This window comes from Neolamprologus multifasciatus, chromosome 8, assembly GCF_963576455.1.
Source record: "Neolamprologus multifasciatus chromosome 8, fNeoMul1.2, whole genome shotgun sequence".
NCBI classification, from domain to species: Eukaryota; Metazoa; Chordata; class Actinopteri; order Cichliformes; family Cichlidae; genus Neolamprologus; species Neolamprologus multifasciatus.
Window position 1 is genome coordinate 19,764,549 of NC_140446.1, and position 23,788 is coordinate 19,788,336.

At 39.8% G+C, this 23,788-nt stretch overlaps 4 protein-coding genes across 9 annotated transcripts; 3 read left to right on the forward strand and 1 right to left on the reverse strand.

Annotated features, from left to right (window-relative positions):
• Nucleotides 1-175: 175 nt before the first annotated feature.
• Nucleotides 176-11,511, reverse strand: eif2ak1 (eukaryotic translation initiation factor 2-alpha kinase 1). Of its 4 annotated transcripts, XM_085169957.1 has the most exons (16): nucleotides 11,119-11,511; nucleotides 9,282-9,353; nucleotides 8,993-9,160; nucleotides 8,732-8,868; nucleotides 8,539-8,573; nucleotides 8,350-8,449; nucleotides 8,121-8,201; nucleotides 7,935-8,028; nucleotides 7,789-7,837; nucleotides 5,196-5,577; nucleotides 4,643-4,751; nucleotides 4,379-4,485; nucleotides 1,178-1,292; nucleotides 1,008-1,087; nucleotides 600-833; nucleotides 176-439 (listed from the first exon to the last, which is right to left on the reverse strand). In XM_085169957.1, the coding sequence occupies exons 1-16, from the start codon at nucleotides 11,285-11,287 to the stop codon at nucleotides 314-316; spliced, it is 2,058 nt and encodes a 685-aa protein (XP_085026083.1). In that variant the 5' UTR covers nucleotides 11,288-11,511; the 3' UTR covers nucleotides 176-313. The 4 variants fall into 4 exon arrangements, with proteins under 4 accessions (XP_085026083.1, XP_085026079.1, XP_085026080.1 ...); XM_085169953.1 differs by lacking the exon at nucleotides 9,282-9,353 and having other exon boundaries at nucleotides 8,350-8,452; nucleotides 11,119-11,510; XM_085169954.1 differs by lacking the exon at nucleotides 9,282-9,353 and having other exon boundaries at nucleotides 11,119-11,509.
• Nucleotides 1,540-11,360, forward strand: LOC146512993 (ankyrin repeat domain-containing protein 61-like). Of its 2 annotated transcripts, XM_085169960.1 has the most exons (6): nucleotides 1,540-2,299; nucleotides 2,492-2,586; nucleotides 2,761-2,932; nucleotides 3,107-3,307; nucleotides 3,647-3,931; nucleotides 4,046-11,360. In XM_085169960.1, the coding sequence occupies exons 1-6, from the start codon at nucleotides 2,117-2,119 to the stop codon at nucleotides 4,250-4,252; spliced, it is 1,143 nt and encodes a 380-aa protein (XP_085026086.1). In that variant the 5' UTR covers nucleotides 1,540-2,116; the 3' UTR covers nucleotides 4,253-11,360. The 2 variants fall into 2 exon arrangements, with proteins under 2 accessions (XP_085026086.1, XP_085026085.1); XM_085169959.1 differs by having other exon boundaries at nucleotides 1,542-2,299; nucleotides 3,647-11,360.
• A 408-nt stretch (nucleotides 11,512-11,919) lies between the features above and the next one.
• pms2 (PMS1 homolog 2, mismatch repair system component) lies at nucleotides 11,920-17,485 on the forward strand. Its single transcript, XM_085169950.1, has 15 exons — nucleotides 11,920-12,142; nucleotides 12,243-12,382; nucleotides 12,494-12,580; nucleotides 12,666-12,768; nucleotides 12,854-13,037; nucleotides 13,631-13,798; nucleotides 13,948-14,045; nucleotides 14,152-14,251; nucleotides 14,333-14,417; nucleotides 14,501-14,653; nucleotides 15,147-16,020; nucleotides 16,105-16,272; nucleotides 16,367-16,467; nucleotides 16,565-16,734; nucleotides 17,109-17,485. Exons 1-15 carry the CDS (start codon nucleotides 12,129-12,131, stop codon nucleotides 17,250-17,252), a joined length of 2,589 nt encoding a protein of 862 aa, XP_085026076.1. The 5' UTR covers nucleotides 11,920-12,128; the 3' UTR covers nucleotides 17,253-17,485.
• A 527-nt stretch (nucleotides 17,486-18,012) lies between these two features.
• rsph10b (radial spoke head 10 homolog B) lies at nucleotides 18,013-23,786 on the forward strand. 2 transcript variants are annotated; one of them, XM_085169951.1, is made up of 17 exons: nucleotides 18,013-18,298; nucleotides 18,423-18,498; nucleotides 18,663-18,731; nucleotides 18,955-19,128; nucleotides 19,204-19,289; nucleotides 19,366-19,486; nucleotides 19,588-19,764; nucleotides 19,890-19,986; nucleotides 20,081-20,196; nucleotides 20,268-20,457; nucleotides 20,547-20,655; nucleotides 20,845-20,924; nucleotides 21,250-21,389; nucleotides 21,935-22,039; nucleotides 22,135-22,317; nucleotides 22,680-22,755; nucleotides 23,227-23,786. In XM_085169951.1, the coding sequence occupies exons 1-17, from the start codon at nucleotides 18,192-18,194 to the stop codon at nucleotides 23,475-23,477; spliced, it is 2,157 nt and encodes a 718-aa protein (XP_085026077.1). In that variant the 5' UTR covers nucleotides 18,013-18,191; the 3' UTR covers nucleotides 23,478-23,786. The 2 variants fall into 2 exon arrangements, with proteins under 2 accessions (XP_085026077.1, XP_085026078.1); XM_085169952.1 differs by having other exon boundaries at nucleotides 18,015-18,298; nucleotides 22,135-22,272.
• Nucleotides 23,787-23,788: the final 2 nt, after the last annotated feature.

Genomic DNA, 23,788 nt, shown 5'->3' on the forward strand with positions numbered 1-23,788 from the left:
GACTTATTGTGTCAAACAGTAAAGACTGCACCTTGAACTCTCAGGATGAACTATTCTGCTGCTCAGTTCTGCTTAAACATCCACTTGTCAAACTCATAATATAAATCATAGATTTTAAAGAAATACCTCAAATGATTTTAAGTGACACGGTGCTTTGCAGAAACTCTGCCGAATATATTAGAAATAATTTTTATTAAACTGCTGAATGAAGAAAAGTATTTGCAATCCAGATGCATGGGACACACTTAAATATTCAAACATACAAACACACTAACTTGCACTAAGCTAGCAACTTTTTCTTTTTTTCAAAGGCTCAGGTGTTTTCCAGCTCGGGGAAATTAACTGTGAGTTGTGAAGTCTGGAGCTGAGTGATCCGTCTCCTCAGCTGCATGATCTCTTCTTCCTGCTCTTCAACCCTCCTCTGCAAACCGTGGATCACCTGAGGGGGAGGAATATTCTTAAAACTGGATTGGAATTATTATGAAAACAAAAACCTCAACAACTTCAAACAGTAAAACAATCCACTCTTTACATGAGTAACTTTTATTTATTTTGTTTCCTTCAGTAAAGAAAGAAATAGTCTTTTAATTACACCATACCTTGTCTTTACTGCAGAAGAGTTCACTCTGTAGAAGCTGGCTAGCTGTGGGACGAACACTGGGTTCTTTATCTGTGAGCTTCATGATGTATTTTGTCAGAACTGGCCATCTGTGGCAGAACGAGTCAGGGATTTTCCCTTCCCTCAGGTCCCCAAGCGTCCGGACCCGCTCCATTTCGGTACCAAAAGGCTGGAATAGCTCAAGAGCCAGCACTCCGATGCTGTACATGTCAGACTGAGTGAGCAGCAAATGAAGATTCATGTTCAGCACAGTTGTTAAAAGACAACAGAAAAAAAAAAATAATTCTAATAAAATGTTACCATTTCTAATCATAAACTGCTAACACTTCAGAATGATTTTTACATGAAAAGAAAACATGAATTATTAATAAGTAAGGTGGTCCATTACCTTTGAATTATAATTGGAGCCCTTCAGTTGTTCTGGTGCAGCATACACAAATGTGCCAACACCTGAAGTATGACTGCAATCTTGAAAACACCAGCAATGTCATTAAATAGCAAACGCTGCCATCTACTGGTGGTTCTGAAACATGCCGTGTTATGTGGGTAAACTCTTACCGCTGTAAGGAGAAGTGTTGCTTTTGAGGCCATCCGCTATGATGTCCCTGCAGGCCAAACCAAAGTCCCCAATCCGAACATGACAATCATGGCCGTGAAGAAAAATGTTCCTTGGCTGTGGGGAGAAAAAAAAAAAAGGTTATAATTAAGTTCCATATGTCACTAAGGACACAGATTCTTTTATGTAAAATCGGCAATACAATAAAGACAAAAACTAAACATTCTTATGATTTGAGAGAATCTAACTTTACATAAAATGTGCAATATTTTTTCTTAAATTTTTTTCCACATAAAGGCTCTGATGGGAAAATACATTGAATAATAAATCCAGTCTGTCCCAGTGAACAAAAAGAATATATAAATAAGCAATTAAATGCAATAGAAAGCATATTTTTAATAATGGGACTATTTATACTGTATTTTGTTTTTTCCATTACTTTTCAATTGTATTCATTTTTTATTTACATTATTTGTAGTGACTTCACCTACATTTTGTCCCCATTTATTTCCCTGAACTTACTGATTTATGAGATTGCTAGACAACTGGGCCACTTGCTCAGTCTAGCTAAAGATAACTTAAAATGGAAAAATAAAATGAGAAAGTAAAAATATGAAAAATAAAACTGAAGGTAACCAAACACGGTCAATTGTTTTTCAATTTCATCCCCCCACCGTCATCAAGATTTAACTTTAAGTACAGGTAAATAAAAGGTAACTATGTGATGCAAACACAGTTAGTTGCAGGAACGGATGCAGAAAGCCCCCAAAATTGGCCCCGAGTGCAGCAACAAGTTATCAGTTCAGACAGGAAGGCTGCACATCAAAGTTAGAAAAACACCAGCCACAGAAAACAGAAGTAGCTTTCGACTTCCCTTCCGCAAAGTATTGCTTCCTGATGTCTTTCTATGAAAAACATCAGTGAATTTGCAGCACCTGACCATGCTGGAGGAGCACAAGGAGTGTTTGGATAAGAGAGGTAGCATTAGCAAAATTCACAGCAATGAATATTACACAGCGGTCATGGAAGAGGACTCGCAACGCATTGAAGACTTGATTGAGAAACATGGGAGCAATTTCCTCATTGAGCCACAAGGCAAAGTATATAAAGAAGCCTTCTGCAAGGTAAATGCAACAATGCTACCATCTTATAAAATACTCTGCAAGGATCTTTATATGCTTGCAAGCAAGTCTCACTTCACAGAAACAAAGAAAGAAAACAACTTTGATAGCAAATAAATGTCAACTGTTTATAGGCAAACAAGAAACTTAAATTTATGATTATTCCATTTCTTCTTCACTCGTTTTTCCCGGTAGGGCTTTGCTATTCTTCCCCTTCACCTGGCTTCCTCTTACAGAAAAATCCAAAGCATGCAGAGTCTTCTGTCTGCAGGAGCAGACACTGAATTGAGGTATGGATGTAAGCACTAAAACCTGACATCTAACTCAGGTAGAATCACCTAATACTTCCTGAAGCATTTGATCATCATACAATTATTTTATAGGGGGTTGAGAACAAGAAAAATAATGTACTTTCTGTTAAAAGTCTTCTGTTCTCCATGTCTTCACCTTTACCTCTGTCACAGAGATATGCTTGGTCGAACCCCGCTGCACTTGGTGATAATTGGTTGGCCAAGCATCCTGAATACGTCCCAAAAAACAGATTCCAAGTTCCAGACTAAAGTGATCGGTGTGTGTACAAAGGCAGAGGCCTGTTTAAGGCTCCTCTGTGACCATGGTGTAAACATCAATGCTAAGGTGAATTTTCCATGTAGGCAAATAGATGTCTAGCTGCTTCTTACAATCTCCTAACTTTAATGTTCAACATGCAAAAGGGCTACCAACAATGTCAAAGTCAGCATACTGTAATAAGTCTGTGGAAGTAAATTCTGCTTTAAGCTAAATACTGGTTAAATTGTGGTTCATCTGTAGGTGGAGAGAAAAGGCCACCAGACAGCTCTTCACATATCAGTACGCTACAGAGCACTATCTGCTGTCCAAATACTGGCGTGCTATGGTGCTGATGTTAATGCTGTGGATGTCAGTGGGATGGCACCTCTGCATATGGCTGCTGGGATACTGCATAAGAATATTATTGCCAGTCTGCTCAGGCATGGCGCAAATGTTAACATGGTTTGTATTGTTTGAGAATTTGATATTCAGTATTATGTTTGTTTATTTTTTTTATCAACTGTGCTTTATGGATAATAAGACATAGGAAAAGTGAGTTATAACTGTCAACACCAACTTATCATTAATTAAATATTTACTTACAATCTTAATTACATACTCACTCAATTATATATGCTGTGGTTATAAAAAGCCCCTCCCCCCCCAATCCAAAAGCATGGATCAAGTTTGTAAAGATTCACAATGGCAGCATGTGATTCAGTTTTCCTTTAACCTTTCTGCTCTCAACACTGTTGAAATATCTTGTGTCCTTCAACAAGTCTGTATTATTCTTTTTAATAGGGAGTGCAGCACACTGGGAACACCCCTCTACACCTCGCTGCTGTGGCAATGGCTACAAAGACCACTAAAACCCCAGAAGACGCCATTAGCAGCATCACTGAGCTGCTCGAACAAGGCGCGGAGCCCAATGCAGTGAACAAGGCTGGCATGACACCTTTACACGAGGCATGTAGCATGGGAAACGAGGAGCTCGTAGACCTGCTGCTGAGCTACGGAGCTAGCATCTATAAACTAAGCGAAGCAGGGGAGAACTGTCTGTACCTTTTCCTGAACAACATGCCTAATGTGAGAAATGTTTCTCTGCTAGTGAAGCTCCTCAGCCTGACCTCACCGCTTACTGTCTACAACCAAAAAGGCCACCTGCCCTTAACCTTGACAAAACCATGTTTCTTTAAACAGAGAGACTACCTCATGAACCTAACTCGACAGCCAAGGAGACTTCAGGATATTTGTAAGAGTGACATTTATCTAACACACGTCAGAGGCAAGAGAGAAGAAATGAGGAAAATCCTTCCTGACAAGCTGTACGAATTTATCTTCAACCATTGGGAGAATGTACACAACATCTCCTTTGTGACAGACAGTGAACAGGAATATGGTAAATAATAATTTCATATTACTCCAACCTGACACCACTTCAAACTCCACCTGACTTTAAACATTTGCATCAAACCGCTGACTAACCTTAAAATAACAGAGGTGTGGATGAAAGAAAGAAAAGAAAAATCATACCTTCAGGTCCCGGTGCATGATTCCATTGGAGTGAATGTACTCCAATCCTTCAAGTATGTGTCTTAGCAGTCTGAGGGTGTGTTCAGTATCAACACAGGCATAAGGACCTGAAAACAGAAAATACATCTATTTATTCCCCTCCCCCAAGAAGATTTTCTATCTCAGAATACCCCTAAAAATATTATCTGCATATATTAGAAGCAACATGAAGCTCTGGGCTGTAAGTAATCTGAAATAAACATGAATGTATAACTGAGCAATTACATCTTGTGATTTGTTCCTCTTTGGGCTTGGCGTTCCTCTCAGAGATCCAGTCTTTTAGGGAGCGCTCACATAGTTGCATCTGGATATAAAGCATCAGGTGGAAGTGCACCTGCAGATATGCCATAACAGAAAAGTTACATCCTCTGCTTTTCTTTTTTTGCAACACAGAAAAAAAAAATCCCATTGCTCATTTCCACCTTCATGTCTATTATGTATTATAATTTATGGGCTTTACTAGCATTGCTTTGCAAGCCTATATAAAATTATCTTAAACTAGGTGTACCCTTTCAGTTTATTCCCTGATTGAAATGCACTGAGTTCGAGAGCAGTGTGCTGGAGATGATCATATTACTGATATTCAATCTCACTGACATCTGTGTGAAAACTGTGAAAAATTATAAAAATAAAATAATTATAAATATTATAATTTAGATCAGTCTGAAGCTTGAACTTATGACTTCTACATACACTTACCTCAGTATCTGAAATTAGTTTAATTAGCTTTTTTAAATCCAAGAAAGTTTGGGTTTTTTGTTTTTTTTAAATCACCTACCTCTTTAGAAGGCCTCATTGGATGCTTCTCAGTCCACTGATGACACTCCTTGTCAATGCAGGAGTTGTTGTTTAGTTCCATGCTACTCCTACTGGACTCCTCATCCAAAACTGCTGAAGCATCCCAACCCATGGCAGGACATTTGGAGGCCTTAATGGGACCTTGCTGTCCCAGAAAAACGCAAGGGACATAGTTCTCTGGGATGCGACGCATCGTCTTGGGACACACCACCTGTCCCTCCTGGGTGGAAACTAAGGCTTTTATAGGCTGTGTGTCTCTCTGAGGTACTTTGGCACTTGAAGCAGTCTCTGCGGGTGTTTGACTGTGGCTCTGAAAAACTATAGAGGAACTGCTGCTGTTCTTCTCCCCACTTTCATCAAGGCTGTAAATGAAAGAGTCGAGATAGACTTAGTGCAAGTTCACAAACTAATTACTAGTGCTGCCTGTACATGCCTCGAGATATCTAGTCATTCACTAGTCACACAGACTTCATGCCAAGACCTGCAATAAATAGCCCACCTTTAATGGTATTTCTACACATAATCAAGAATAATGTTACTTGTGCTCTGAATTGAAGTCAGCAATTCATCCAAAGTGTTCCACTTCAAGGTAATTTTTCAAAATCAGGAGAAAATTATTAGTTTTGTCAAAATTTTCCCAAATGCTTTTAAACACAATAAGTCATGGCAGAAACCTAGTACATAAAGAAATCAACATTTTCTAGGATAAACAAACATAATGTATGTGTTACCAAGAAAACTATTTCTACGTTTGCAAAAATCCAGATTTCTTTCAGAAAAAAAAAAAGAAAAGAAAACAACATTATCAGGCTCCTGAAAAACTGACTTTTTTATTGAGCCATGGCACAAACCATTGCTGTGCAATGATGTAACTCTGTAATACTCAAAGCTTGTAAAATCAAGTTAAATCTAAGGGTTTTAGCTGTCACATGAGAAAGCATTATGCCAAAGACAAATAAAATCAGTTTAGACTTGAGAAAAGAATTGTTGATGCTTACCAAGAAGGAGATGGGATATACAAAGTTATCACAGCATTTTCAAGCGTCAAGAACTGGAGTGAAAAGCATCACCAAGAAATATAAAGAGAGTCACACAGTAAAGAACGAGCCTGGTAGAGGTAGAAAGTGAAAGATCTCAAAGACTGTGGAAAGAAAACTAGAAGGAGACATGTCTAAAGACCCCAAAACAACTGCCAAGACACCAATGAATGACTTAGCCACGTCGGCAATTGTAGACTTCAAGAAGTAATCCAATAGAGCCATACACAGAAATGGACTGTGAGGTTGCAGCCCAAGAAAAACTCAACTTCTGCATTAGAGACACCTTCAAGTCAGACTGAAGTATGCTAAGGACAACCTCAGAGATGCTGATTATGTTTCAAGAAAGAAGGGAGAGGCACACATTATAAAGAACACAATCCCCACAGAGAGAGACACCGTGGTGGGACAATTTCTCTGTTTAACAACACTTGTTAAATAATGAAAAAAATAACAGGGAGTTTAATAATGCTGTTCATAATTTGTATAGCTTATACTTGTAAAACATTTACATATGCCACAAATTTTGCACACAAAACAATGCTACTGAACTGCCTCAAATATCTGGTTTGTAATCCAGTCTTTTCTTCTGTTACCTAAGCTACTTTGCTTAGCAAGATGCATTGGCAAGATGCCTACTTGGTAGCTACTTTAAGCACCTGAGTCAACTAAATCCAGATGGCAACATTCCAACAACAGGAGGAAAGTGTGACAGTAATATGGTTAACATTATGTTTGCTTCTCTCCCATATGCCTTTGTTCACACTAACTAAATTTTAGTCAAGCAATATTCCCAATAAATCTGTTCTCATTTATACAGGTAGATTTTTCTGTTTCTGTTCAGACGACATAACAAAAATGAAACAGTCAAACAAACTCGGCTCGCTGAGACAGATTTAAACCAGAAGCCATGTTCCAAATCATGTGCCAATTTGCTGTTCATAACTAAACCCTTAATATAACAGTAATGTGGTCTGAAAGAATAACTATTAATATAATCAGCTAAAGATTACATAAGTGCTGTTTTTTTTGTTTTGTTAGGTTTTTTAAAAATTGTATAAAAACTGCACAGAGAGGACATTAGAAGCAAGAGGAAACCTTTCCGCTTATTTTAAATTGTTGTCTTTTTAGTAAACACTGACAAAAAGTTACTTTTGGCTAGTCCCTAAAGGGTTACAATGGGTAGCTCAGCATCTAATTTAGCACACCCACCCGTGGCATTTGTGTCTCCTCCCACGATAAAACCAGGAATCCTTTGTTGTTAGGAAAACGTTAAACCGTTATACTGTGGAAATATCGTGCCAACTGACCAGTCGGAACACATTAGGGTTTCAGGAAGGGAGCAAACAAACAGCATTGCACACATAAGGTGAGAAGTAATGCTGTATCCGTGTACCATCTGAAGATTAACGCCTGCAAATCTATTCTAGCACACCCTCAAAACGAAAATTTGAGCCCATAAATGAGAATAATAGTAACACTGTAATTATCAACAACCTAATAAATCACAAAACGGAAAATAATCACACTGCCTACCTGTCCTGTTGTCCAGCAGATTCTAGTGCAGGCAAGTTTGACTCAGGATCTGCAACAAAGACAGTTTACACACAAAGTCCCCATCAGCGGTCCCATCATGCATTTCTTCCAAGCAAACATGTGCAGGACAGAGTTGAAATACTCACATGCTGCAGGCTGGACATGTTCCATCCATGCGGTGTGATAGCCCACAACATTTACATGCTGCAAGCTGGACAACATTTTGACCTCCCTAAGGACCTACAGCAAGCAAAACAAGTTAAAGCGGGTACTTCATATCTCTGTATTTAAGTTACATAAGTGTTCTAATGAGAACAGCTCAGAAGGCTTACCTTCATACAGTCTTCCTTTGAAACTTTTTTGATGAGAATTTTCTTCACCGCATAATACTGTCCATCTAATTTGTTCATAACCTATCAACGATAACACAATGATTTAACTCAAATCCAGTTTTAGAATAGAATAGACCTTTCTTGTCATTGTACATGTACAATGAAATTGTGAGGAAAAATGAAAAGTTTAGAAGAGTTTCTTAAAGAATGTCGCAAAAATTACATATACCTTAAATACGTTTCCGTATGATCCTTTCCCAAGTCTACAGATTTCTTCGAACTCACTGAGATACCGTGATGTCTGCGCTTGAAACAGTCCCTCCTTAGGTCTGCTTAAGGCACAAACAGGCTTCCTTAAAAATGTACTGAAATATGCTTTTGAACACATGCATCAGAAAAAAATCCAAATACAATTTACCTTAGAGAAGGATTGTGTGCGTTTGTTCCGAGGCCCTGCAAACCAAGACGAGGATAATCACAATGATCACTCTTTGACACAGCAGGCGGCAAAGAAGGTTTATCAAAGTACAGAATTTGCTCAAAAATGTTGATTAAAACTAACATACTGACTCCAAACACGCAGTGTAGGTGCTGGCAACAGATCCACTTACCTGAGGGTAGAGTGAGGAGCTGGCAGCATTAAGCAGTTCAGTGAAGGCCCGGTTATGCTGGAGTCTGACGGTGCTGAATTCATCACTTATTGCCAGAGGTGAAAGGAGATTCATGGCAGCTAAACGCTGACCTATGACTGTGAGAGGAGCAATAAAATACTTAAACCTATGCGACACATGAACCAAATGCTAAACATGAACTGTATTTGGATTTCTCTTCTAACTAAATGTCAGTTCTTAGTATAGGATCTCGATGGCTACCTTTAAACAGCATGCGTGAGCGAGCTGGATTGCTCTCGTAAACAAAGCACAGGTGCTCGAGCAAGGACCCGAGGAGAAGGTGGTTGGGGATGGCTGAGGCAAACTCTTGGATTGACGGGTAATGCCTACCAGCCATCAACACCTCACGGTTATCGTCTGTGTCTGAAGCTAAACATAGGACAAAAAAAAAGAAAGAAAAACACTGAAAATGAGATCAAATAAGCACTTGAGAAAGCAGCTGACTGTTCTGTCAAGTTCACAGAGTAGATTTCTGACACAGCTGTCTTACCTTCTTCAATAACTTTTGCTATCATTTCTACAATGTTTCTTTCTCCTATATCCATTCTTCTGTGTGAAAACCCTTTCGGTGCAATATTAAGGCCTCAGAGCTACACTAATGATTCAACTTCAAGAAAAAATTTGCTCATCTTGTTTATGCATAAGGGGGTGTGCACAACAGTAACGCTTATCTGCCATATCCAGTGGACACAGGCCCTGCTCCACCTATCGCACAAAATGACTGAGCTTAGGAGAAGATGTGCATGTAGGGGTCTTTGCATGGTCTCCGTCGTCACTCTCATTTTATAATATTGCAAAATTCGTAAACAGGGAGGGCCTGACGTGTGAAGCAAACATTAACCAGGTGTATTTTACATCCTGTTTATGTAAAGGAGGAAGGTCAGGCTAGACCTGCCTCTTTGTGACTCACTTTATTTGAAGGCTCTAAGGAGTAAATTCACATGTAAAGACTATTATTTCTCTCTGTGACACTAAGAACTAAAGGGATAGGCCATGCATAAATAGGTATGGTTGCTTTAATTCAGTCGTGCATTTCAGCTGCACAACCCCTCAAAACCCAAAACGTAAATGAGACCTCAAATATACAAATATATATACGAGTGTATTTCAAAGGGTTTGGAGCCTTTCTGGTGGGGGGACAAGCACCCCTAATTTTCATCACCAAATTCTCTAAATAGCATCACAAACCTTTGCTGATGTAGGCTAGAGTGCTAAAGATTATTAGCTTTCCATAAGTCTACTGCCATATCGCTTTATGCCAGCCAAGGAGCCGGTGTAGTTTATTTTATTCACATTCTGCTCAAATTGGGCTTTATTATTTGTTTACAGCACTCCAGAGCAAGCCAGAAGGATGTTAGCTATCAACGGGCAGTTGAAGCCTATATTCAATTAGAATACTATCATAAAATGATGTAAATCCCGCTTTTATTGTTGTTGTACATTCTGTTTCACTGTCACATTTACATTTTGGTGACAGCACAAAGCCTGATAGAGGATAGAGAGGGTGAGATGGAGAGAGTGCAGGATGAAGACAGCAAAAGTAGAGAAAGCTTACATGCAGTCAAAATCAACAAAAGTTATAAAGCTAAGGTAGCTTCTTCTTTTGGCCACATTCACTGAAGTTTATTTCAAATCCTAAATCTAATACAATCACTGAGGTAAATTGTAGCATTTAACAGAATTAATTTCACTCTAAACATGCCTGCCACTATATAGCTGCCACTATACTTAAGTATAAGTGGAACTGGGTACCAGCTATCCACAATAAAGGGAGCGTTTGTATTGTTTTTTTTTAATGTCTGTACTAATTCATGCTACTTTGATTGCTTCAAGTAAAAGGAAACTCAAACAATGGATACTACAATACGTCATCCAACTAATGAGATTGCTTTTTAAGTTAACATTTTAATGCATACCCAGCTCAAATGGGTTTTGCAAAGGTGAAAAGATTGAATATGCTTGCAAGCACCATATTCAATTAATTGGAGGGTACTGTGCACGATATCATGACTGGAGGCTGAGGCTCCCAAAAGGTTTGATTCAAGAAAAGCCCCTGAATGAGAAGACTAAAGCTGATCCTTAAAATTGTTCATGCAGTTAAAATAAACGGTCTCTCTGAGGATGGCTTGTCACACGGACTCTAACTTCTTAGCTACGCCCCTGCTATATTACATAAGTAAAAATGCAGGTGTGGACTTTCGACAACTCCAAAACTCACATTTCACTCTATCAATGTGGACAACCGTCACGGACGTTTGGTTGACACCGGTGTAAACAAAACCTTTGAGTTTAGCAGTTGTAAAACACAGCAACGAAAATCTGCTTACTGTCAAACTGGACTTCGTCGTCCTCTTCAGTCGCCAAGTTTAGTAGGCTAACGATACTGTCTGCCTCCTGCCTCCGGCTGAATTTACGGTTATACCGAAGCAAAAGGCCACTGCTGCCAGAACATTCCTCCGACTGCGCGAGTCCGTTGTCGGACGGTGAGCTGTACATTTTAGTACGGGAAATAACGATGACATGACAAAATAAAACGTTTAAATCACCACGCTGCCCGATAAAAATAAAATTTAAAAAGCTGTCCCATGTCTGCAATGAGATGAGTCAAACTCTACGTTAAATCCCAGTTTGTGAAAATGTACAACGGCACAAAAGCCCGAAAAGCTGTATGAAAAATGCCATAAGGTTCACCATGCTAATGGATAGCCATGTTTTGCGTTCCCCAGCCTTACAGGGACCGTCTGACAATATGCGTATTAAGCCAAAAGGTTAACTTATTTATTCTATTTAATCTATGTTTTTGTAAAATAAAAAACAATTAAATTAAAATTAACATAAGCGCATTTGAAAAATATGAAACTAAAAAGTCAAGACACTGAGGTTGTCCCTGTAGTTAAAAAGTCGTCTTTTCGTTTTTAAAAACTGGATAATTGCACATTCACCCTGACACGTCACGGAGTCGATTTGGTGATGAAATAATACTAAGCTTTAGGCAACAGCTTTAAAAATACTTGCTCTAACAGTGCCATTTATTTTACTTTTTCGCTACTATTGTATTTATTTTTGAGGTTGTGTTCTTACACACTCATTATATTACTGTTTTGCTGCTTTTAATAGGAAGCTGCGCTGTTCCGCGCACACGTGACGCTCGCGAGCAATCTGCGCAGTTCGCGCGGGACTTGCTTTAGGTTTGTGTTTACAGCATGGTGTCGGGTAGTGGATGTACTGGCAAGCAGTGCCAATGATACTATTTGACAGAAGGGACGGCAGGGACTAACTATTCAGTGTTTTACAGAAAAAACTAATTTAAACTCTCAAGTCACTCCACTCTTAGAGGATGTCTGATGCATGGTAAGCTAGCGAGAGCATTTGTTCATATGGATATGTTTGTGTTTTTTAAACTTTTGTTACCTTGTACACTGGAATTCAACATTGCTTTTCTTTGCTGCAGCTCTGAACCTGCCGGGGCCATCAGAGCTATTGATAAGCACTCGGTGCATCAGATTTGCTCAGGACAGGTGGTGCTGACTTTGGCCACTGCTGTCAAAGAGTTGGTGGAGAATAGCATTGATGCAGGAGCCACCAACATTGGTAATTAAATATTTACTCAAAGTATTTTTCGATAGAGTCCCCTGTTTGCTTAATAATACTGTTTTGCATTGTTAGATATAGTTTAATGTATCACATGTTTGCATGCTGCAGATGTCAAGCTGAAGGAGAGTGGAGCTGAACAAGTGGAGGTGGCAGACAATGGCAAAGGTGTTGAGGAGGCCAACTTTGAAGGACTGAGTAAGTGTCACCTTTGTATCTGTGTAATTAGACAATATCTGCCTGTGCTTGTTTGTTAAGAAGAAATCATCTGTGTGTTCCACAGCACTGAAGCACCACACATCAAAGCTGAGGGATTTCTCTGACCTCATCCACGTGGAAACATTTGGGTTCAGAGGTGAAGCCCTGAGCTCTTTATGTGCTCTGAGGTAAAGTATTTAAAGTTCTGCGGTAATTTTAGATATAAAACTAAATTATTTGCCAGCTACAATTTGCTCTTGCTCCTTATCGTAGTGACTTAAGTGTCATTACCTGCCACGAGTCCAGCCAGGTGGGCACAAAGTTGGTTTTTGACCACAAAGGCCACCTAGTGCAGAAGACCCCTCATCCTCGGCAACAGGGCACCACGGTCAGCCTGCAGCAGCTCTTTTCCACCCTGCCTGTTCGACACAAGGAGTTTCAACGCAATATTAAGAAGGTCGGGCATTCAGTCATCTCTTTCATTGTCTTTCTTCACATACTGAGTTTTCCAAAAGTGGGGTTCAGGTGCCCCCTCTGTGAATCGCCACCTTATCGCGGTGGAGGGGTTTGTGCGTTCCGGTGATCCCAGGAGTTATGTTGTCAGGGGCAGTTTGTCCCTGGTAGGGTCTCCCAAGGCAAATTGGTCCTGGGTGAGGAGCCAGACAAAGAGCGATTCTAACAACCCCTATGAAGTCCAAAAAAAATCAAGGGTTAAAAACTCAGGGTTACCAGGGTTCCACCCGTGAGCCAGTCCCAGTGGGGTGAGCGGTGATCAGGGACAAGGTCCTGGTGTGTTGATCCGTGGCTTTCAAAACTAGCTTGTGGTACGTGGTATGTTACATCTCTCAGAGATAGGCTGGTTCGCCTCAACATACAACCCGGACTCCAGAGCCAGTTTCCTGGGCTTTGTTCTACTCTGGAGTTGTCCTAGATGAGAGGCGGCGGCAGGAATGGGTATTTTCTATGCCAAGTTTAACTTTAAAGTAACAAATTAGATCAACAATGTCAACAGACCTTAATAACGGCTATTATCTTGTTCTGTGTTTTTAGGAGTATGCCAAAATGATACATGTGCTGCAGTCCTACTGTATCATTTCTACAGGAGTGCGCATTACCTGCTCCAACCAAAATGGGCAGGGAAAGCGCAGCACCGTCCTCAGCACTAGTGGCAGCCAAAGTATGAGAGACAACATTGGAGCCATATTTGGACCAAAGCAGGTTAATATGCTGTTGCTAATAACAACAAAGCCACTGGCCTGATACTTCATAAAAGAGGCTCGTCAAAAAGCAGTTCATGTGCTTGCTAAATGTTTTATTTCATTTTTTTTTTTTTTTCTGTGATTATGTGCTGGCTGTACATCTTGCAGCTGCAGAGTCTTCTACCTTTCCAGCAAGTTTCTCCCACTGAAAATGTTGTTGAAGAATATGGACTCAAGGATGCAGATCTACCCAAACAGCTTTTCTCGTGAGTGTTTTATAGGAAGACCTTTTTGCACAATTCTTGTTATTATTCAAGTTCAATTCTTGTTATTCTTTTTTATAATTATTATTATTTTGTTTGTTTTTGACAGGATCACAGGTTTTGTGTCTCAAGGTGACCACGGTGTTGGGAGAAGCACCACAGACAGGCAGTTCTTTTTCATTAACAATCGGCCTTGTGACCCCCTGAAGGTAATTCCTGCTGAGTGGCTTTATGAGGAGGTGTCAGAATTCATCATTCCTGCCTGACCTCTGGTTATTCTCACCCTGCAGGTGACCAAACTCGTAAACGAAGTGTATCACATGTACAACAGACATCAGTATCCATTTGTTGCCTTGAACGTAGCTGTTGCTTCAGGTGAGAAAATGGGGATTAATCAAGCTGATGTAATTTATGGACACCGCTTGATTTCCCTGAGTGCATGTGCGTTGTGTTTTCAGAGTGTGTGGATGTGAATGTAACCCCGGACAAGCGACAGATTTTCCTTCAGGAGGAGAAACTCCTGTTGGCTATTCTGAAGACCTCTCTCATCGCCATGTATGAGGGTGGAGTCAATAAGATAAGCCTGAACTATACACCTGCACCCAGCACCAGTAAGAATACACCTTCACATGTGGACCCTCATATCTTCACATTAATAATACGGTAAAATAGCAACACTGAGAGGTTTTTAGGAATATTTGTCCTTGCGCTTACTGGTTAGTAATGTAAGGGAAGGAGGAAATAACGCCATGGTTATGATTTAATTAAGTGTGGGAGCATGAGAGCTACATAGTATTTATCTTCTAATAATGCATGGCCACGTGTAGAATCTTTTCACAAAATCTGTTTACTTTATGGGAGAAGTCCATAAAGTATTACAAAGTATTATCAAATGAAGCATGGATTCATATATTATTTTCAGTTTTTTATTTTATAAGTATTTGTTACAGTTACTTCATGGGATATCATAGCATATGGTCCATATGCCAGGTTTAATCAAATCAGCACATTTTGTGTTCAGTATTTAATTATCCCTTTTCCAATGAATGGTATTTTTATTAGCTGTTCTTAAAAGTTTCATTTTGTTTCTGTGCTTCTTCATAGATGCAACATCAACATCTGAACCTTGCCGAACTGTCTTGTCTAACGAGAACAAGGCAGAACGTGAGGAGGACACAGAATCTGTTATTCTGAGCCCAAAGTCATCCCTGAATCTGGCCGGCCTAAAAGCTGCTTTTTCAAGTCATTACAGTTCCAGTTCTGGGAAGTCGAGTAAGGAAAAAGCTTCCGGCAGTGGCACAACACAGAAAACACTGCAGTCTTTTTTTAAGGATCCTGTAAAAACTTCTTCCTGCAACTCACGTTTAAAATCTCCATTAAAATACACAAGACAGCTGGATAAATGCTCGTCGGCAGGGAAGTCGGTGCTAGATGGGTTTAGGTACCGAATGATGTCCTGCAAGGACACTGATTCTCAAAAAGACAGTGCTGGGTCCAGTTGTAACACAGCTGAAGCAAAACCCGATATTCAGTGTTCTGACCTGGAGTCCAGTCCTCCAAAAGTGGACAGAACGAGTGTTAATAATGAAACTTTTAAAGAGACATCAGGCAACAGTCACACTGTTCCCGAAGATCCAGAGTTAGAGACTGAAGCATGCACTCCTTATGAGGACTCTGCTGTCAGCCCAGAGGCCAAGAGGGCCAGGAAAGACGATCCACATTTCCCTTCAGAAGAAGAATCCAGCACTTTTTCAAACGCTGGTGAGAAACCTCCCTTGACAGTGGATGCTCCAGTCTGCCTGCAGAGGAGGACTGTGCATCTTCAGTTCTCTTTAGCAGAGCTTGCAAAGAAGACGAGGAAGTTACAGGACCAGCAGAAACAAAGGGCCGGGGAAGAGCTGCTGTACAGACGCTTCAGAGCCAAGATCAATCCAGGAGAAAACCAGAGTGCAGAAGAAGAGCTCAAGAAGGAGATCAGGTAGATTTTAGAGGTATGGACTTAACTGTCGGTGTGTAATTTTCAAACAAATAATTAAAAGAAAAATGTTTTTAATCCCTTCAGTAAAGAAATGTTTAAAGAAATGGAGATCATCGGTCAGTTTAACCTGGGCTTCATTATCACAAAACTCAAGTCGGACCTTTTCATGATTGACCAGCATGCCACAGATGAGAAGTACAACTTTGAGATGCTACAGCAGCACACCGTACTCCAAGGGCAGAAGCTCATTGTGTAAGAGTGTAAATCACTGAGTAAAACCGTGTTTGGAATGTTTCCAATGGCAATCCGAGTATGTTTTTATTTATTTATTTTTTTCTGTTTGCAGCCCACAAAAACTTCACCTCACTGCAGTCAGTGAGAACGTACTCATGGAGAACATCGAGATTTTCAGGAACAATGGCTTTGAATTTCTGGTTGATGAGGACGGTAATACAATTTACACCAGGGATTAAAAGTGATCTGATTATTTTGACAGTTACAAATATGAAGCTTATATTTGTTGTTTATTTTTTGGGGACTGCAGCTCAGGTGATGGAGAGAGTGAAGTTGGTCTCACTGCCCACCAGTAAAAACTGGACATTCGGTCCATCAGACATCGAAGAACTGATCTTCATGCTGAGCGACAGTCCAGGGGTTATGTGTCGACCATCCAGAGTCAGGCAGATGTTCGCCTCCAGAGCTTGTCGGAAATCTGTGAGTTTATATCACTGTGATGTTGTTTTTAAGTGCTCGCTCAAGTTTTGCCTGGATAGTCATAGACTGCAGCATTGACTGTATATAAAGGATGGACGTGGCCACTTATTGGTTTCTAAAGTCCACTTTTGAAGCCTTGATTTCTAGATTGTTTTGCCCATCGTGATATTACGTTTTTTTGGACTCAGAAATGATATTCATCTTTGAGGAAGCTTGATTTGGAAAGCTACATACATAAACTATATGGTATGATACACCCTGTTAGTAATGCTGGTAATTTGTAGTTATCTAAGATCTTTTAAAAATGTAATTATAGGGAAATTGCATAGCATATTATTTTGAAAATGCCTTTTGATACATTTTCTGCTCATCAGGTGATGATCGGCACTGCTCTGAGTGTTAATGAGATGAAGAAGCTCGTGGTTCACATGGGGGAGATCGAGCATCCATGGAACTGTCCTCACGGCAGGCCAACCATGAGGCACCTCGCTAACCTGGACGTAATCTCACAATACTGAGTCTGCAAAAGAAGGAACTGTTGGAGTAACTGATTTAAGATAACTCAAATGTGTCCTCACTCCAGATTACTTCTGTCAAACCACTCTTACGGTATATTGTAGAGTTAAATGGTTTGTTATTGATTTAATGTCATGTTTAGTTGTGTTTAGATTTTAAAAATGTATATTACATATTATATTTTTTTTATTTTAACATACACTACACAGAACAATAAAAAAAGATACTTGAAAAATATATGTATTCTGTCTCTGTTACTTTAAATCATTTATTTACAGGTTTGCATTGTGTTGTGTTGACTGAATGGGTCTGCTACCTGAGTGAGGTCAACCAAGATTCACTCCTTATTCTGGGTTTCAAGGTAAATGCAGAAAAGCAAACGCTCTGTAAATATCGTCATTTTAGGACCACAAGATTTGAGATCGTTTCATCAGCCACTGGATTTGTAAACGTTATACACATCAGACTATCTGAATTTCCAGTAGCAAATGCCGATTTAAGATTAGCAGAAGTAATTTAATAATGGAAATAATGTATTTTCCTTTACTTTGAAATCCATAATGAGTGTTTAATGACGCTTGAAAGTGTTCGACTGCTGTATCTGGAAAATATGTTTTATTATTTACTTATTTGCGCTCACAAAATGCCTTTTATTAAGGTTATCGTAAATACTAGATCAGTGGCGCATTCAAAGCCCACCAGGTCATGGTGTGACCAAGGATTAGCCATGAAAACACAAATGAAGGCTTTCTTTCAGGCTTCCGTAGTTGTAAGCGTCCGTTGCCATGGTTAAGTTCCTATTCCCAGCTTGTGCAGTACTTGAGTGCACTAAAAGAGGCTTAGGAAAATGTTTGATTGGGAAAAATAATAATAAAAAGGGAAAACGATAACAGTTGGGTATGACATCAAAAACGGAGGAGGGTAGACGATCTTAAAAGTCGATGACGATGAGCCAAATCAAGCTCCAGAATCATCCTGACAGGGACGAGCAGCCCGAGGACGATGGCAACTATGAGCTTCCCCCACTTGTTATCTTAACTGAACAGAGGTAAATTGTTACTCACGACATTAGTTATGTGAATAATTGTTTTTAAAGAACGTATAAGTTACTCAGGGTCGTGAGTAACCTGTGTACAATCAGAGCTGGATGTGAGGTTTGGTGTCTCTGACAGATATGAAGGGGAAACCTGTGAAGGGCAGTTTCATGGACAAGGTGTAGCTTATTTTGAAGGAGGCCATGTGTACAAGGTACAGCTTTACAAATGAATTTCAAATACAAATAATGACCTAATTTCATAAATCAATTAAGAATTTATTATATTATAATATATTTTGAAATGTGTTTATATCCTTCCAAAAAAAATGCATCAAACAAATAAAAAAATGTATGTTTGAACTGTATTTTTGTGAAGGGCATGTTTTCCAAAGGACTTATGGATGGATTCGGCATATTCACACAGGCAGCTGGACTAAAATATGAGGTAGCATACAGAAATTATGCATTAAATTAACTAACTGTACAGTATCCTTTCTTAAGCAGGGTTTTTGAAAAGTCAATGTATATGTAACATTTCTAAAAACAGCCATCCTTTATATACACACTCATAAAAATACAGGTCAGTAAGGTGTAATGAAATATAATGTGGAGGCAAAGTCTTTGATAAAAGAATGCAGGCAAAATACTGAATTGAATTTATCTAATAGGGAGAGTTTGTACGCAATATTCCCATGGGCCAGGGCACTTATACATGGCCAGATGGCAGCACCTATAAGGGGGAGGTTTACAACGGTATACCACATGGGACAGGAACCTACAAATGTACCCAAAACAGCTTGTTTTACAGCGGGCAGTGGCATCAGGGCAAGAGACATGGAAAGGTATGATTTACCATTGATTTTGTCATTTTTTTAGGAATTTGTTTGTCTCTTTTTAATTGGTCTCGTTTGTGCTAGGGTATGGCGTATTATAACGAGGAAAAAAACTCTTGGTACAAAGGAGATTGGGTGAGGAACAACAGAGAAGGATGTGGACTGAGATGGTATGCATCAAGTGAATATATCTCCTCATCTGGTGTTGTATTTGAATTACCCTGCAATAACATCTGTTCCTGATAGCTACCCTTCTGGGAACACTTACTCTGGTGAGTGGAAGACCAACCAGAGGCATGGAAAAGGCACGATGCGGTGGCTGAATCTGGGACAGAAGTATGTTGGGGCATGGCAGGATGGAGTGCAGGTATGAAAGAAAACCCTAATTTAATTATATATGAAGTTATAAAGCTTAAAAAAATGTAACTGTCTTGAATCAGATTTATGTTTTGGTTGCTCCTGCGGCAGCATGGCCAAGGTACACATGTCTGGAATTTAAGGCGAAAAGATGGATCCCAGTATTCCCAGAGCAATCGATACACAGGGGAGTTTGCTCAGGGTCAGAGGCATGGATGGGGAACCTTTTACTACGCTGGTGGTGCGATCTATGAAGGAGAATGGAAGAACAATAAAAAGCACGGGCAGGTGTGTTTCACTGTCAGCTGGAAAACGTTTAGAGAAATCCACAGTATGCTTTCTTACTGATTTATTAAAAGTGCAGAATGAATCAACTCTGATTGTAAAATTCAGAAAAATGTCACCTTTGTCAGGGAAAATTCACACTGACTGACGGGCGTGCATTCGAGGGACACTTTGTGGATGACCAAATTATCACACCCAACCTGAGAGCACATAGTGCTCCTCTCGGTAAGGAGCAACAGTATTCAAGAGTATGTTCAAAATAAAAAAGGAGGAAATAAGCAATCCTGCAGTCTTGAAATCCTTCTGAAATTTCTCATAGGTGTGTTCCCGCTGTCACATAGTAACTCATCTTTACTGGGACCAGACATGGCTCTGAACATTGACTGTCTCCTGGACATGATCCCGGAAAGAAAACGTGACACAGAGCGCAAGCAGGTCAGTCCTCAGCCCAGCGTCCTCATTTACAGCCGTGTTCCCACCCTGAAACTGTGCATCATGTGTAACAGGTGGAGTTTGTGGTGCTGAGGCAAGAAAGAGAGCTGAGGTCAATTTGTAGTTTCTACAGCAGGCTTGGTTATGCCTGCTCCCCGGAGAACACCCTCCTGCTGTCCCGTCTTCAGTTCTGGCGCCTGCTCAAAGACTGTAACATTCATCACCGCGGCATAACTCTGACACAGATAGACCGTCTTATCAGAGGTGAAAGGGACTGCTCCACAACAGACACTGAATGATCCTCTGAGAGTATTTATAGGTTATTTTAACCGCTTTCACTCTGTGTGTTTCAGAGGATGTTGATCCAGCAGAGATACACTCGCCTTTCACGCCTGTGCTGCTTCGCAAGCTCATCAGCTATCTTGTCATTGTGGCCCACCACATCCACAGTAAAGACATGGTGTAAGGGAACCTGTTCCTACCTTTATCAGAAGATATCACAATGAAACTGCCTGGGGTGTCCCCTGATGACAGCTGCAGAGATTGGGAAACTTAATAAAATCAGTTTGTTTATACTCAAGAAAACTTTGTTTAATCGGGATTAATCGTGATCAATTATCTGTAATAATTCCTTTTTTTCTCTATTTACAGGTCACCAAAGTACCTTCTGGCTGCCTGTTTTTCCAAACTGATGATAGATGACATTCTTCCAAATGCTAAGAATGTAAAAGGTGCTTACACATGCTACAGACTCAATTGTATGTGATTCATTTAAATTGTATTTCACTAGCTGGTGAACTTCAGAGACAATCCATTCATCAGCGGTACTGCTAGGTAACAGCAAACTACACTGTAATCAGAACTAAAAGAGCAAATCGGTGAAAGAAAAGTTCAGTTACTACTAATGTTTTGGTTTAGAAGTTTGTTGGTTCCTCACTTGGGTTTCTTCACAGGTTTTGATACTCCTGTAGAAACCTGATGTTGTAGTGTTTAACACTCTTGCTTAATACAGTATGTAGTACTAACTGTTCATTAACAATAGCTGCGTCTGTCCAGGCTTTCTGTTTAGGCAGCCAGATGTTGGAGTGGTGGCTATGAACTATATGAAGAGGTGCTGGGAAGTCTTTCAGCTTTTCTGCACAGCCACCAGGGATGAACAGACCATGACCTGCCGTCACCTGCTGTGGATGTTCAAGGTGCAACAAACTGTAACACTTTTCTTTGCTGGTATAAATAGTACATTACATTTTTGCTGCCTGTTTCATCAGTGCAACCTAAAAGCTTCTCAGTATTAAATGATTACTGCTGCTCTAGTCCCTCTTTCCCTTCACTCCCAGCTGGTCATGGCAGGTGGCTCTTCCTCCTGGTTCTGCTGGAGGTTTCTTCCTTCCTGTTAAATGGGAATTTTTCCTTCCCACTTTAACCAAGTGCTTGTTGTTAGGCGTTATCTGATTGTTTGGGTTAACCCTGTATTATTGCAACGTCTTTTCCTTATATTATAAAGCACACAGAAACAACTGTTGTTGTAATTTGGCACTATATAAATAAAACTGAATGAAAGTTTTATGTCCCAGATTTGACATTAATACAATACTTTAAAAAAATTAAAGTGGATTTATGGTCAAACAAATCTGATTTAAATGTCTTTATCAACAACAACAGCAGATAGGATGAATGGCATGCCTATTTATCATGAAAACAATTAATCACAGTTAAAACCTCCTGTTGTAACCACTTGCAGGATCTCCATTTGTTGGACCATAAGCTGACCACAAGGAGGTTATTGGAGATTATCAATACAGAAAGCCACAACCCCAACAACCTTTCGGCCAGTGTTGATCTGGAGGTCTGTTTACATCAGTAAACTCATTCAGCTGTTTTTTGGTGCAATATTCCTCTTTTTGAATCATGAGAGCTGTTGTTCTGTTCTTTCGATTGCAGATTACGTTCCTCGAGTTTTTTGAGGTGCTTCTGGGCTGCGCAGAAGTTTCATGTGAGCAGGTTTCTGAAACACTGAAGGAGGACCATAGGGTTTCTGGGTCCAACACTGAAACCAAGAAGGATTCGCCTGAGGTGGACGTCAGTGAAGAGATGATACAGACAAAAAAGAGCCCCTTCCAATTGGTCAGATCCTGTCTCAACGCTTTCATAATCTCTGTATCTGCTAACCTTGTAATGTCATGTCACAAGTAAAATATTTAGTTGTTCAAACATATTAAGGACCAAACATATTTTTGCAAGCTGTGACATAATTAGATATTTTAAAATTAAGGAGCTCCTGTATTTTTTCACTATTCATTTACTTTCAGTGTTACTCATTTTTCCTTCTGGCAGTTTTACTAGCCGATACAGGCCAGTATTGGTTGACAAAACAACCAACACTATATGCACAAAAAGATGACTGGGGCTGCATCTGGAATATGCCACAAAACTGGCAGTAACTTTGCTAAAATCTTTAATAAGATGAAATCCCATCTTTATTGCAGACTGGGATTTCCAGTGCTCAGGATGGAAGTCAGTGGGATGTCAAGACGGAAGCCAACGAGATACCCAAGCCTGCAGGTTTGGTTTATCATTTCAGTGTATGCATGCCTGTGTGTGTATATATGTGCATAGATAGGACTTCAGTCCTTCTAGAAGCAGGTCTTATCTTGCCTGGGCAGGGTTTTTTTTTGGAAGAACTTAAACCAATAACCTTTCATTTCAGTGGTGACTGGGATGTAAACCAAGTCCATGACTTTGCCTTGAAAATGCTTAAATGGTTTGCAGACTGACCACCTAAAAAGGCTTAAATTTGTTTCCCTTGATGTCATTCTTCTGTCATCATTACAGATTCAAAATTTCCTAGACCCAAAGTTTTACATGAGAATGGTTCAGAAAATGAAGGGACATTTATTGTATTCAATGTAAGCTAGACATGCCCAGTAAATACACACTTCACAAATCACATGATATTTAGAACTGGTTTGTACTTTCAAATTCTCAGAATGATTGTGTCAGAACAAAAATGCCTAACATGTTTATTTCCTTTAGAGTACACAGACGACCCTGGAGGTGAAATCATGCGCAGACCAGCAGAAAACACTAAAGACCGCAAATTGGAACTTAAGATGAAGACTGTCGATGAATTCTTCAACCACTTTTTCTTCCCAGCATCTGACTATTACCAGTTAGTGACAAGAAACATAATGGAAGAAAAGCACCACCCAGAATCTCAGAGACAGATTGCTCTAGATAAGATGAAACAAAAGCCAAATAATGCTGTCAAAACAACATGCAGCTAACATGTCCTTAGTTTTGTTGGTTCAGTTTAGAGCATTATGAAGTGAAAATATTAATACAATGACCTCACACACGTTGTACTCCATTATTAAGGAGACATGCAAGTAAAGGGCTGGTTTCATGAAAAAGCTTCAAATTTTCCAAGTTGCCACTTTGCAACAAAGATTTTGTGACTGCATCTCTTCTCAGATGAAATGCCCCCCCCCCCCTCCTTAGCAAACCCCCCCCCAGAAAATTGATGAATACAAGATGAAACAAACTGTTCTGTTTGTGTATCCTGTTTTAACAAATAAAAGCAGTCAGTAATAACAGC